This window comes from Microchirus variegatus (genome assembly GCF_963457635.1).
Source record: "Microchirus variegatus genome assembly, chromosome: 10".
In the NCBI taxonomy this organism is placed as follows: Eukaryota; Metazoa; Chordata; class Actinopteri; order Pleuronectiformes; family Soleidae; genus Microchirus; species Microchirus variegatus.
In genome coordinates, this window is record NC_139811.1 from 3,821,899 (window position 1) to 3,836,529 (window position 14,631).

A 14,631-nucleotide genomic window follows, 5' to 3' on the forward strand; every position below is an offset into this window, starting at 1 on the left:
GTAATAATAATAATAATAATCACTTCCTGGTTTAAATTAGTAAATAATCCCTATATGCTGTTGTTAAAAAAAACAACCTGCTGTTCTATAATATGCAAAATATATGTATATATGTATATCTCTAATAATTGTGTTTTTCTTTCTTTCTTTATATAAGTTTGGACGAGCGACGACGATAAAAACTCCACGGAGTTGGCGAGGAAACGCACAAAAGAACTGAAGAAAAAAAGCTGCACAATAAATATTTACTTAGACTCTTACAGCAGATATTTCCTCCATAACAATATCATTAAAAAAAAAAGTCTCATAATTGTAGATTATTGCACAATAAACAGATCATTCAGAACCATCCAGCTGTACCATGCTCACATATAATTATGTTAAGGTCAATAATGTCATCTGTATTGTTGTTATTTTTGCACTTTTCTGTAGTTTTAAAGACTCAAAGCTGCTTGTCCATTTATCGTCACCATTCATAAGCTGGTTTTTATGACCGTCACACACTTCATCACTTATCCACGGCTGCCCCCGTTAATATATCACAGGTTCATTCTTCTTTTATGCAATAGTTTCTTCAGGAACACCCGTACTGAGTCATAACACGTCAGAGTCGGGCACCGACATCGGCGTCATCTCTGTTTCATCCCCTAGATTTAGTTTGTTTGTCACTGCGACGTCAGGTTCTGCAGCAGGAAGCCACAGCAGCAACAGACGCTGTTGAGGACAAAAACATGTTTAAATTCACCATTAAATACATTAAACAGAACCAATATGTATGTGTGAGGATCAGGGCCGGCCCAAAGGCATAAGGGAACTAAGCCCGTTAGGGCCCCGTGACCACTTGTTGTGGGTGCCTCTGTTGATTTATTTGTTTGATATGTATTTGTTTATTTTCTTTGATGCTGTGTTTTTTTCAAAGTCAAATCTTTGTATTACAGGAGTGTATTTTGAACCCCCCCCCCCCCCCATTTTCTCTGTGTCGCCAGTAGGGGGAGTTGTACGGGGGCCCCGAGGTGTCAGGCCAAATACAAACGCCACAACACAAACGCCACAACGCAAACACAAACGCCACAACACAAACAAACGACACAACACAAACACAAACGTCACAACGCAAATACAAACGACACGATACAAACACAAAAGCCACAACGCAAACACAAACGACACAACGCAAATACAAACGCCACAACGCAAACACAAAAGCCACAACGCAAACACAAAAGCCACAACGCAAATACAAATGACACAACGCAAACACAAACGCCACAACGCAAATACAAACGACATAACGCAAACACAAACGCCACAACACAAACACAAATGCCACAACGCAAACACAAACGCCACAACGCAAATACAAACGACATAACGCAAACACAAACACCACAACACTAATACAAACGCCACAATGGAAGTGACCTACAACGGCAGTTGCTGATTTTGCCAAATATTAATTGAAAGATTTTTCCGTAAATGTGTTGATCTGGTGTCTGCTTCCATGCAACAAAAAGTTCTCACATTTTAGTTTTACAAGTGTATTTGTATTCGTGACATAGCAGAATAAGCAGAATAGCTTTAGTATAGTCGGTGTGTGAATGATCAATAATCATTATTATTGGCAGTAACAGAGGGCCCCAAAATCTAATTTTGCTTCCGGCCCCACGGAGGCTTGGGCCGGCCCTGGTGACGAACATACTTGTTTGAGGGAGCCCTTTGTGAGGCAGACTTTGCCAACGGCCCATATGGGTATCATGACTACAGAGGACAAAGCTATGGCCCAGCCCAGATAGTAGGCCCAGTCTGGGTACAGGTAGTCCCCAGACTTCAGGGGTTGATAGTCCATGAAAGAGCCGACGAAGCAAACCTGGGGGAAAAAAATACATAACAACATAAAAATAACCCTGATTCAAACCTGCTGGGATCTGTTAGTCAGCTGCTCTTATTGTGACTCACCATGCAGATCAGAGGGCTGATGAACCTCCAGCACAGTTTAAAGAGCACAAACGGCCTCTGAGCCGTCATCTCTTCAACTGCGTCACACAGCCGGTCGGCCCCTGAGTGACAGATATATACAGTTAATACAGTTAATATAGAGACACTTTAAGATGAAAGCCTTAGGATTTACTGGACTGTTCACATCTGCTTGTTTAAGGGTTATGAGAAATTGAGTATAAGAAATATTGAATTGGAAATGTGAGCCAAAACAACGCTTAAACGCTTAAGTAAAAGCAGTCAAATCAGGGCTGGCCCAAGGCATAAGCAAACTAAGCCACTGCTTAGGGCCCCGTGACCACTAGAGGGCCCCCAGGAGCAATAAACTCCAAAAAAAAATAAAAAAAATTGGATTGCTGTAGTTTATTATAATTTTTCTCCCCATTTTTACCAAAGCTTTTTCACAGTTTTTACATAGTTGACAGATGTGATTATTTATCTTTATATTTTATTTATACCTTGTTGTGGGTGCCTCTGTTGATTTACATTATTATTTAAGTATTTGTTTATTTTATTTAATGCTGTGTTTTTTATAATATAAAAAGTTTTTAACATATAAAAGTCGAATCTTTGTATTACAGGAGTGTATTTTGATTCCCCCCCAAAGATTGTGCACATTTTTAGATTTTCAGACCTTAATATCTTAATATTTTATTTATAAACCGTTTGGTTTTATGTATTGATTCTCTGTGTCGCCAGTAGGGGGAGCTGCTGATTTTGCCAAATATTAGTTTAAATATTTTTCTGTAAGTTTGCAAATCTGGTGTCTGCTTCCACGCAACAAAAAGTTCTCACATTTAGTTTTACAAGTGTATTCGTATTCATGACAGAGTAGAATGAGTAGAATAGCTTTAGTATAGCAGGCGTGTGAATGATCAATAATCATTATTATTGGCAGTAACAGAGGGGCCCCAAAATCTAATTTTGCTTAGGGCCTCATGGAGGCTTGGGCCGGCCCTGAGTCAAATCATTACCAAGCTAAAGATAAAGAAAGCTAGAAGTCATTGCTTCATCATCGGTGATCCATTACTCTAGCCTGCCGGAAAGAAGCGGTTAAGAAAATAATCAAATCATAAACTGTGTTTAAAATTATATTTATATTATATAATATGCTGAGGGATACACTTATACGGTTTTCTTATGTGCCTCCTTTTGTTTCTCTAAGTTTTCGTAACTAGTATGGTTAAAATACAGATCGGTTGTCGACTATTGATGTCTGGTTCAGCCTGCGTGGGCGAGCGTCGATCAGAGTCACGTCGTGTGTGTGTGCGTGTGCGTGTGTTTCTTTTCTATCAGCCGCCCTTATACAGGTAAGAAACAGAGGATTAAATGTGGTTAATGACGTATTTCTATTTTAAATTCAACTTATACGAACCTGCAGAGTTGAAGACATGAGTTTGACATCGGAATGACGTTGCAGTGGAAGTGAACTTAGCGACTTAGCAGCGACTTAGCATAGCCTGTTGTTGCTAGCAGTGCCACTGTCGCAGGTGCAGTTGTAAACAAATGTCGCTCTTTTCATGTGCGTTGCATGTTAAATGACCTAAATGATAAGTACTATTAACAGATAACATTTATGATGCTATATTAAAATATTCTCTTGTAGTTGTGATAACATAATTTAGAGGTCAAGTTTACTCATTTGTATGTTTTAATTATAAAAGACGCAACACTTGAAAAGTGACCTCATTTTTGTAATTAGCTTATTTTCGCAATGGTCTGCACAGACCATTAACTGTGATGATTGCCCTGTAGGTGCAATCTACCACTATTTTAGTCTGCGTAATGTTTTTATTCCTGTCATGTCAAATGTAAAGATAATTTCAGGTTAGCCCAGTTACTCTGTTGTTGACGTAGTCTTGATTTCCGTGTCAACTATCTTAACTGATAAGTACAGAAGGATGCAGGTGAAATTATGTACTTTACGCGTGTTTTCTCAGAGAAGGACTGATCTCTCTCTCTTACCAAAAGCCCAGCCCACAGTCACACACTGGATCAGGGACACAAATTGCAAACATGCTCCACTGCAACCATAGTAATCGATGAGCTGGAACAGGTAGACTCCTCCCTGGACAACAGAGACAAATCTTATTGAGGATTGGTTCATTTTTTGTACAATCGTCTTTGAGTGGTACCTGCGTGGTGAGCGGGATCTGTGTGATGAAGCAGACGGAGCAGACAAGGAGGAGTAATATTTCCCTGCGCCAGGGTCTCCGTAACATTTGTGGGAAGACGTCAGTCACCGACGATATGATGGTTTCCATACCTGCGAACTAACACGTGGAGAAAGACAGAAAAGAAAGAATCATGTCAACAAACCGTGGCATCAGTGGTGACAGAGAATAAAAACACATCACTCCTTTTTGGGAACCTCTCCGTTGCTGTTATTATATCTAATGTTTACAACGTCTTCTTCTCTGTTTTTTTTGGTGTAACGTTACAGCACAACATACAGTTCTGTCATGTGTACTGCAGCGTTTTGAGTCGAGTTATTTCCTGAAACGATGCCGTCTTTACGGGGGAAAGAAAAAGATTGTTTACGTTCCATTTCCGTCTGGACATGGCCTAGGGTGAATTCCAATTCCTTGTTTAACCCTCACTCTCAAAAATGTGCTCCCTCTAGTGCAAGTGCTGTCCCGATTCTCAGAAAAATAAAGTTGAGGGCCAAGTTTAAGGGCTGTAACGCCCTCAATATTGAGATTTTCCGAGACCACCCTTGGGAGCAAGGGCTACCCAGAATGCATTGCATTGTTTTGACATAACAAAGATGGCGCCGGAAGCAGCGAAACGAGTACGCTACAAATGAAGTATTTTCTTTGTTAATAGAGATATAAAAATGATGAAAACCATTGTATTATCTTAGTTTAGGCCCATATTATGGATTACTGACGTCATTGTTGCGTAACATTTATTTTTTATTTTACGATCTTTTGTCAATAGCCGGCCGGTGCGGACAAGCGATCGTTTGCTGTCGTTTACGTTTCAATAAGTCGTGGTGTGTGGTAACTGTCAGCTGAATATGTCCGTGGTTGTGGTATTTGTATGAGTATCATCTTATAACTAACTGACAACCTAATAACTTGACTGACAAACCGATCGTAATATATAATCCTGGCGTAAAAGTGTTCTTCTTCTTCTTCTTCTTCTTTTTTGGAGTTGACAGACTGGACGCAACTTTCGCGTTATTCTGCCCCCTACAGTCTGAAGACGTATCTGCATTTAAGGGGTGTCCCATTTCTTAGTGACAAAATAAACCTCAACACTTGGTTGAGCTTGAGGGTTAAGATAGGAATTGGAATTGGCCCTAATATTCTTCACACTGTGCCGTTTTTTATGTCACAAACAAAGCAGGACGTTGTCTGGGTGAGACAGGGTCAGAGTTCAGTACATGTGATTTTAAAAAAGTCCACTTTCTTCCATCTTACCACTGTGTCCAGGCCCAACATGATGAGCATGATGAAGAAGCAGGCTGCCCACAGCTGAGGCAGAGGCATCATGGCAACAGCCTGAGGAAACGCTATGAACGCCAGCCCAGGACCTGAGAAGAGACCAAAGAGACACATATGTTGTCTTTTTTATCCCCCGTCAATCGCCTTTGCAGCAAATGTACGAGTGAACGGCTTTCACCTGAATCCACAACCATGTCGATGGTCGTTCCCTGAGCCTGAGCCATGAAGCCCAGAGAGGAGAAGACTGCAAAGCCGGCAACGAAGCTGGTGCCACTGTTGAGGACACACAACCACAGACTGTCCCTGCAGACACATCAGTCAGTGTTCATTTTAATGCAATCTAATATATTGATGTGTTTTCTCCAATGTTGGTAGGTATTTGCAGTCTGCAGTGATGGCTAAGACATGATTTAAGTAACTAAAATGTATCAAAAATACAATATTGGCTCAAGGGCTCTAAAGCGCCCCCTAAGGTGAAAACAAGAGGCAAAATTGAGTTCCACCGAATTTCCTGAAACTTGGTGGTAAGATGTTATCGACCATGACGAACAAAAAGTAAAACGTAATCATGGCCTAAACTCAACAGGAAGTCGGCCAGTCGTTTGTCGTAGCATCATTCAAAAAAAAAGGCGCCAATTTGTACGAGACACATTAAAGATGAAAAGTTATCGAAAAGGTTTTGGGATTCAAAACAGTGTGGCCACGGCAGCCTTCAGCATTTTGGCGATATTCTGACCGTTAGCCACAAAACAGGAAGTGCCCTATGACTTTGGCAAACATTGTGTTCCGCTAAATTTCCCGAAACTTGGTGGGAAGATGTCCCAGACCAAGTCGAACAAAAAAGTCAACCGTAACCATGGCCTCAACTCAGCAGGAAGTTGGGCATTTGGAATTTAATCGTAATTTTGGCCATTTGCACCCTATGTAAATGAGCACACATAACAGACACGCCAAGGGCAAAAAGTTGTCGAAAAGGTTTTGCGGATTCAAAAGTGTCGTCAGGGAACGCCTGTACTCTCCTTTTCTATTAACTACTTTAAGAAGTCAGCAGTGGAGGCGTTGATCACGTAGCTTACTTATAACAGTTGTTCTTGACTTTGTTGTAGCTGCCCAGAGTAATGATGGCTCCTGCTGCGACGCCGTATGAGAAAAGGACTTGAGCACAAGCCTCCATCCACACCTGTTTGACATAGGTAAGAACAAAACAAATACTATACATATACTGTAGGTTTTACTTTTTCTTTTTAACATGATAAATGATTAACCATGGGCATTTCTTTCAGTCCCAGAGTCTTCACAAATGTCACCTGAAGGTCGGCCAGACGAGAAGGTTCTGGGTAGAGGTAGAAGATCACGCCCTGCCAGGCTCCCGGCAGCGTCAAGCCCCTGACCAGCAGGATGGCCAGCATTATGTAGGGAAACACCGCCGTGATGTACACCACCTGAAATTGCAGTGGTTATTTAACCTAAGCTTTGCTAGCTTACCTCGGAATTACCTTCGACCTCTTAGAATGAAGGTGAAGTAAGTAGTTTATAGTGACATCTAGAGGAGAGGCTGAAATTTACAACAACAAACTGCTCCTCCGCTCACCCCCTCCCTTCCCTGAGCGCTACGGTGTCCTCAGCAGGTCAAATGTCGTCCTCGTCGTCTTTCTCTGTGTCAGCAGATGAGATTCTAGTATTTATTCAGATGTATAAGTGTGTCTTTTGTATATCATATTAGCTCTGGTCTTAGACATGTAAGATAGCGAAATTAATTTATGTATTTTTTTTTCATACTGTGTTAGCGTTCTAATGGCTAATAGCGAGCTAGCGAGCTAGGTGCATGTTCACACAAACTGTCACCGCAATAACTGGTAATGATAGTTATTTCACATAGGCGTTTGAGATGGGGTTAGCAGGGAACATATTTACATTTGCAGAGCCAAGATACATCCGGTGCCGCTGAGGGCGAACAGACAGCGAGAGGGCGAGGACGAGGGACAGCTCTTTGTGGCCGCGGTAGAGCTGTCAGAAGCCTCAGACTTCCTGCTCCGTCAGTGGAGGCGGGACTTCCGCTACAAGTAAAGCGACGCTTGATTTGTTCTCTCGCGTTTGTCCTTACAGGCTCCGGTAGAAACATGGCGTCTCGCTGCTAACAGTGGCTATGCAACAGCGGCCCGCGGCCATGTTGTTTTACATGACTTTTTGAAACACTACGAAAATGAAACAAAAACTATTATGCAGGAGCACATAATATGTACAAAAAAAGTGGATTTTGGGTCATATAAACCCATAAATACTACACAGTGTCCCTTTAAACGTCCAATGCTCAATCCATATTTGGCACAAAGCAGAATCCCAATTGTTTTCTTGTGCTTCTCTAATCCTTTGGCTTTCATCACAAGGCGTTGACCAACCTTTCCCGTGGAGCGCACGCCTTTCCAGATGCAGAAGTAGCAGGCCACCCAGCAGGCCAGCAGACACAGCACCACCTTCCACTGCACTGCGCCGACCTCATCGATTCCCCCGGACATGGACAACACGCCTCTCCTGTTCAGGGACGGCAGACGTGAAGACGTGAAGAGTTGCCGCTGCTGCACTGGTTACGACAGAATGTGCGCTTGCTGTGAAAGCACCGACTCACTCCCAGAACTCCGAGACTGAGGACGTGACGTTTCCAGATGTGAAGTTGAGCGTCTGGTTGCCGCTGCGTACCGCTGTCAGGTTTACAGAGGTGAGGTCCACACATCTGTCTGTTGATGTGAAGAAAGCAAATCATCACCTACTTTATTAAAGTAAAGACAACCATGATCACTATTGATGAAGACGTGGCTGCTGTGGAACACAAGTGAAAAACATAAAAAGTGACTTAAAGATCCAATATGTAAAGTTAAGGAGCACTTATTTGCAGACAATATCAATATCGTAGTGTCATTTGTGACGCAAGAATCAAACCAAACAATGGAGTCTGGTGTATTTAGCCACAGAGCCGCCGATTCCCAAAAAGCCACAACCTCCATCCATCCATCCATCCATTTTCTACCACTTATCCGAGGTGAGGTCGCGTGGGTAGCAGCTTGAGCTGCTTCCCTCTGCCCGGCCACTTCGCCCAGCTCTTCCTGGGGGAATCCCAAGGCATTCGCAAGGCCAACCCAGAGACAGAGTCTCTCCGGCGAATCCTGGGCTTTTTTCCAGGGAGGGCGTCCTGGAGGCATCCTAACCAGGTCCCAGAGCCACCTCATCTGGCTCCTCTCGATGCGGACGAATAGAGGCTCTACTCTGATCTATTAACGCTGTTTTTTTAGTGTGTATCTGCGTCATTACCTTGTATATGAAGCCGTGAAGTTTTGAAACAAACAGTCTGCCACTGCTGAGAACGCTGTGTTTTATTGTAATCTCGGGCTCAGCGAGATCTCTGAAAAAACCCGGTCCGGTTACGTGAACAGCGGTTCTCCCGAACAGCAGATCCTCCTGCTCCGGGCACATCCGGTTGCGTACATTGAACCACAGAAGAAGAATAACGTCCGTTGTGGAGGTGTTTCACGAGCGGACTGTGGCGGGGAGTCGTGAAGAAGCTATTTTTAAACACTGTTAAAACAATGTTTTGATAATGAGTAGCAGTGCATCCACCGTTCCAGAGGGGGGAGCTGCGCTTCTGAGAGCGGGTGTGCTGAATATGTACTGGCCAATCACAACACAGTCTGTCTTCTGGGTGAGAGAGTTTGTCTGAAAGATCACGGCTGGCAAACGGCGTCAGAAAAGAGCATTTCTATCGGCTCGTTTACAGCAACTAGGAGGTTTTTGACCATAAATACAAGTTAATGTATGTAAGTAGACCTCTATAACTAACATATATGTGCAACAGGACCACTCTATGTGACCTTTAAGCTTCTCATCCGTACTTCAGTTCTGGTACGTGTTGGCCACCAAAGATCCACGATACAGGGAAGGGATTGCCGAGGAGCCTCAACATAAGATGTCATCAATTCTCATATTTCACACACACACAGAGACTTTAGAGTGTGTTGTGTACACCTTATCTGGCTGTTAGACACTTTTTTCCAACTAGAAACTAAAGTTTGTGCAGCACCACAGTCCATAGAGAGACTCTTGAGACAACGCTGTGTTAAAAGCGATAGCGCTGAGGTGAATCTAACGGGATGGGGATGACATTTTCTGTGTACTCATGCTGACCTGTGTTCCAGGGATTGTTGCAGGTCGCCCAAGGCAGTGTGCTTTTGAAGCAGTGGACGAGGTAGAACAGAGCCCAGGCCAGGATCATGCAGTAGATTTTGGCGTACAGCTGGATTATGATGATAGAATAACCAGTTCCTGAAGAAGGGAAATAACTCGTATTAGGCATATTTACTTTAAAAACACAAACTGTTGTAATAGCTGTTGTTAATGCTAACAATGCAATGTTGTCCTCGTTTCACACTTAATCCCTAATCCACGCACTGCAGTCACACACTCGGAAACGGCAATTAGCCTACGACTACAAGGAGGAAGTGTGTTTGTGTTTGGTTTAGCATTACTGCAGGATATTCTGCTTGAACTTGCCAGGTGGATGGAAAACCACAGCAAAAAGTCTCGATTGCTTCTCGAGTTTGTTGTCGTTAACGGCAAACAAGTTATACCCACTGTGTAACCGAATATTAACAGAGTTTTTAGACCGTCGGTTGACATAAACACTAATGATGATTACCTTTTCCCAGTGGGCAGATGCTGGTCCAGCAGGTGATGGCGCCCTCCTGTGTGTACTGACCAATGGCCGTCTCCAGCAGGAACAGAGGGACACCCAACAGCACGGCGAAGAAGAGGTAAGGCAACAGGAAGACGCCTGCGCACGCACACACACACACACACACACACACACACACACACACACACACACACACTCACTCTTGTACTTGCCGCATACTGAGGACCAGCATTTCCACTTTGTAAATCAACACAATTACAAAAATCTACTTCATGAATGAATCATGAATCTACAAAGAACTACTGGTTGCAGTACCATACTGGTACTGGTTGCGTACCTTTTTTTAAAAAAATGTTTTGGTCCAAAATTTGACAAAACCATCATACTATACTATGTCGTCCAACATTTGGAAAAAAAAATGTTGGTCCAAAATTTGACAAAAACGTCATACTATACTATGTCGTCCAAAATTAAAAAAAAAAATTTGACCCAAAATTTGACAAAAAATTAAAAAAAACATTTTTGGTCCAAAATTTGACAAAAACGTCATACTATACTATGTCGTCCAAAATTTGAAAAAAAAAATTGGACCCAAAATTTGACAAAAAAATTAAAAAAAAATTTTGGGTCCAAAATTTGACAAAAAAAAGTCATACTATACTATGTCGTCCAAAAATGTTTTTTTTTTTTTTTTTTTACAAATTGATTATAGCATGTTATAGCAACCTAAGGAAGTGATTTCAATGAAAACAAAGTGAGGACCGGCCAAAATGTCCTCACTGTAAAAATGACCTCACTTTGTGGTTAAAAACCCTCACTGGTCCTCAGTATGCAGCAAGTACAAGAACACACACACACACACACACACACACAGAAACACAACATCGACTGGTCACAAAAGATCAGTGGATTCATGGGTTTTTCTGTCACTTTGTAAACTTTGCTCCCTCTTTTTGCACCAAAGTATGCAAAGACAGACAGAATACACTAACGTTGAGTCACTTAGAAATGTCCTTATTTTTTTAAGGAAAAGCACTTTTTTCTTTCAATAAATATAACATTAAATAAATCAGAAATACACTCTATACATTGTTAATGTGGTAAACGACTATTCTAGCGGCGAACGTGTGGTTTTTAATGGAATATGTACATTAGTAGGGCTGTAATCAACCAAAGAAACTCTTGGTCGACTAAAGCCGCGACTGTCTGACAGCGTTTTGCACTACGTTCATCTGCTGTTGTGCAATATTTGGATTATTTGCCTTCTTTTGCATGTCCTCATCAAAATTCACGCCTAAGTAATGCCAACGCTAATTTGTCTGCCGCTCATTAACCACGTAGAGCGACAACAACCCACTGGGCATGGACTAAACCAAAAAAGTGGAAAACGAGGGGGGGTGTTCTCTGAAGACACGCCGTTACCTGTGAAACACGGGTGCTCTGAAACACCCCCGTTAGCACTTGGTACTTTCCTCCTAATGACATTCACCGTAAAATAATAATAAAAAAAAAATAAAAAATACACCTTCAATCTTTTATACCCAGACACTAAATATATTTCATTTAACACGAGGACAAACACGTTTTCATCGCTATAAAAACTGAGCGTTTCTCCTCGAATGAATGCAAATAAGCTTCTGTATAAAGGTACAAACTCCAGCTCACCTCCTCCATTCTTATAGCACAGGTAAGGGAACCTCCACACGTTGCCCAGACCCACCACGTTTCCCGCCATGGCCAGAATATATTCCCTCTTCTTGGTCCATTGTTCCCTCTCGTTCACCGTGTCCTTCATGTCTCTGTTGGGTCCCGTCGTCTGCTGCTCAGCACACACTCTGTGTGTGTGTGTGTGTGTGTGTATACACCTTTAGCAGAGAAGGGAGGTGGTGTTTTCACATTGTCATGGCCAGGGGCTGTCTCTCACGCGACCCACGCTCCGTCTGTTAGCGGAAAACCAGCCTTGCAAGATCAGGGCCTCGGAATCAGAAGGTCTTCAGAAATCAGAAATTGCGTCATGGCAAGTAGGGCTGGGCGATATGACCGAAAACATATAAATCACGGTATTTTTTAAAATTCTAACGGGTTTTCACGGTATCTGACGGTATTTTTTTTTTTCACGCATAATCAGGTGTTCGCAGCATTTTCTACTGGTTGAGAACAGAATTACTGCAGTAGATTAACTTAGGGTGATGTATTTTACTGTCACGAATACTGTAGAATAACTCCACACTATGGCCCCAGAAAATTATGCTTTTTACATGATTCTAATGAAGTGAAGAATCAGAATGCAAAGACAATTGCAGTCAAAATACAGAACTTTTACTGTGCAAATCAACATCTTTTATAAAAATTCCCCGTGTTACCTGCTGATGTGGAGGGCGCCCGCTTAACTTCATGCAAAGATACTCGAATATTCCCTCTTAAAATACACAGATATTCGAATATATTCGCATAGTATTTGCATCGCGCATCTGGGGTGCGCTCGACGTTTGTCTGTCAGCAAGATAACTCGAAAAGGTTTCGGACGGATTTGGCTGAAATTGTCAGGAAATGTCCGCAATGGAACCACGAACAAGTGATTCGATTTTCGGCGCGATCCGTAGATGCCGTCGCTGGTTACAACACTCGTTTTCGGACCATAACGTTATCGCTGGTTGCAAGTCCCGCTGTCGGACCCAAGCGCGCCGGCAGCGTGTGTTTCGTAGACACTGAGCTGCCTTGGCGGAGGTCAGCGCTCTCCGTGTGCTTCTAGTTTCAAATGGCGAGAACTGAAAAAACACGGAAGCATGTGAAGTGGAAATTGTCCCGGTTGAGGGCAAAGTCTGTGTTGCTGCCTCAATCTTCGATCACTCGCAGGAATCGAGCCGGGATGAGTTAGTGTGTTGGTCAGCGGGGTTGCAGTGGCTGGCGTGAATCCACGTGGCACTTTCGGCTAACTCTGACCGCTGTTTGGGTCGTGAGCAGCACTTGGAATGGACTGTGCCACCTGTGAGCTTTCCAACTCTTTCTCCTGAAGTCCTTGACTTCCACAAAGTCGCCTGATTTAAGGTCGTGCAGTGGACCTTCAGCAGGTCAAACCAAGTGTCTAATAAGGGTGAATTCCAATTCCTTGCTTAACCCTCAATCTTAACCCTCAATCTCAAAAATGTGCGCTCCCTCTAGTGCAAGTGCTGTCCCGATTCTCCGAAAAATTAAGTTGAGGGTGAAGTTTAAGGGCTGTATCGCCCTCAATATTGAGATTTTCAGAGACCACCCTTGGGAGCAAGGGCTACCCAGAATGCATTGCGTGTTTTCACATAAGAAAAATGGCGTTGAAAGCAGCGAAACGAGTACGCTACAAATGAAGTATTTTCTTTGCTAATAGAGATATAAAAATGATGAAAACCATTGTATTATCTTAGTTTAGGCCCATATTATGGATTACTGACGTCATTGTTGCGTAACATTTATTTTTATTTTACGATCTTTTGTCAATAGACGTGGTGTGTGGTAACTGTCAGCTGAATATTTGTATGAGTATCATCTTATAACTAACTGACAACCTAATAACTTGACTGACAAACGGATCGTAATAAATAATCCTGACGTAAATGTGTTCTTCTTCTTCTTCTTCTTCTTTTTTGGAGTCGACAGACTGGACGCAGCTTTCGCGTTATTCTGCCCCCTACAGTCTGAAGACGTATCTGCATTTAAGGGGTGTCCCATTTCTAAGTGACAAAATAACCCTCAACACTTGGTTTTGAGGCCAGTTAAGATTAAGGGTTGAGCTTGAGGGTTAAGATGGGAATTAGAATTGGCCCAAACGCTATGGGTGGAAGAAATGTAAGCACAGGGCTGTGGGCAAAGGTGGCTTTGTACGGTGAGAGATTCCAACATCGGCTGGATAAAGCAGTCGACAATGGATGGATGGTTTGTGGTGGTGTCATTAATTTATGTACTCCGAAACTGTAGAGGGAGCTCCGCAGAGAACTTGCAAAGTTCTGCTTCAAACTGCCATTTATGCAGAGAATGTACAGATGTTCTTACTCTTGGACGCTACAGAATGATGATGTCAAATATTGGCGGAAAATGCTGTTCTTTCGTCATTAGCTTATACTAACACTTGCTTGCTCAATGAATACATCATTTAAATTCTTGTTTTAAGAACAATGTGCTTTTCTGAACAAACCATGAGCAGCAACAGTAGGGATTTCATCTGAACCACCGTTTTACCTTTTAGCTTTTTACAGGTAATTCAAGCTTAAAGGGACACTGTGTAGTATTTATGGGTTTATATAACCCAAAATCCACTTTTTTATACATACTATGTGCTCCTGCATTGTCTAGTCGCTGTATAATAGTTTTTGTTTCATTTTCGTAGTGTTTCAAAAAGTCATGTAAAATAACATGACCGCGGGCCGCGGTCGCATAGCCACTGTTAGCAGCGAGACGCCATGTTTCTACCGGAGCCTGTAAGGACAAACGCGAGAGAACAAAAAAAGCGTCTCTTTACTTGTAGCGGAA

At 42.5% G+C, this 14,631-nt stretch overlaps 1 protein-coding gene across 1 annotated transcript; it reads right to left on the bottom strand.

The window, feature by feature from the left end:
* Positions 1–594: 594 nt before the first annotated feature.
* On the bottom strand, positions 595–11,923 carry LOC310933075 (sodium- and chloride-dependent betaine transporter-like; the record flags this gene model as incomplete). The annotated part of the gene is made up of 14 exons (XM_083896497.1): positions 595–714; positions 1,700–1,867; positions 1,957–2,057; positions 3,961–4,063; positions 4,131–4,268; positions 5,421–5,533; positions 5,623–5,747; positions 6,521–6,624; positions 6,752–6,886; positions 7,844–7,976; positions 8,071–8,179; positions 9,621–9,758; positions 10,132–10,266; positions 11,794–11,923. 14 exons carry the CDS (start codon positions 11,921–11,923, stop codon positions 595–597), a joined length of 1,752 nt encoding a protein of 583 aa, XP_083752623.1.
* Positions 11,924–14,631: the final 2,708 nt, after the last annotated feature.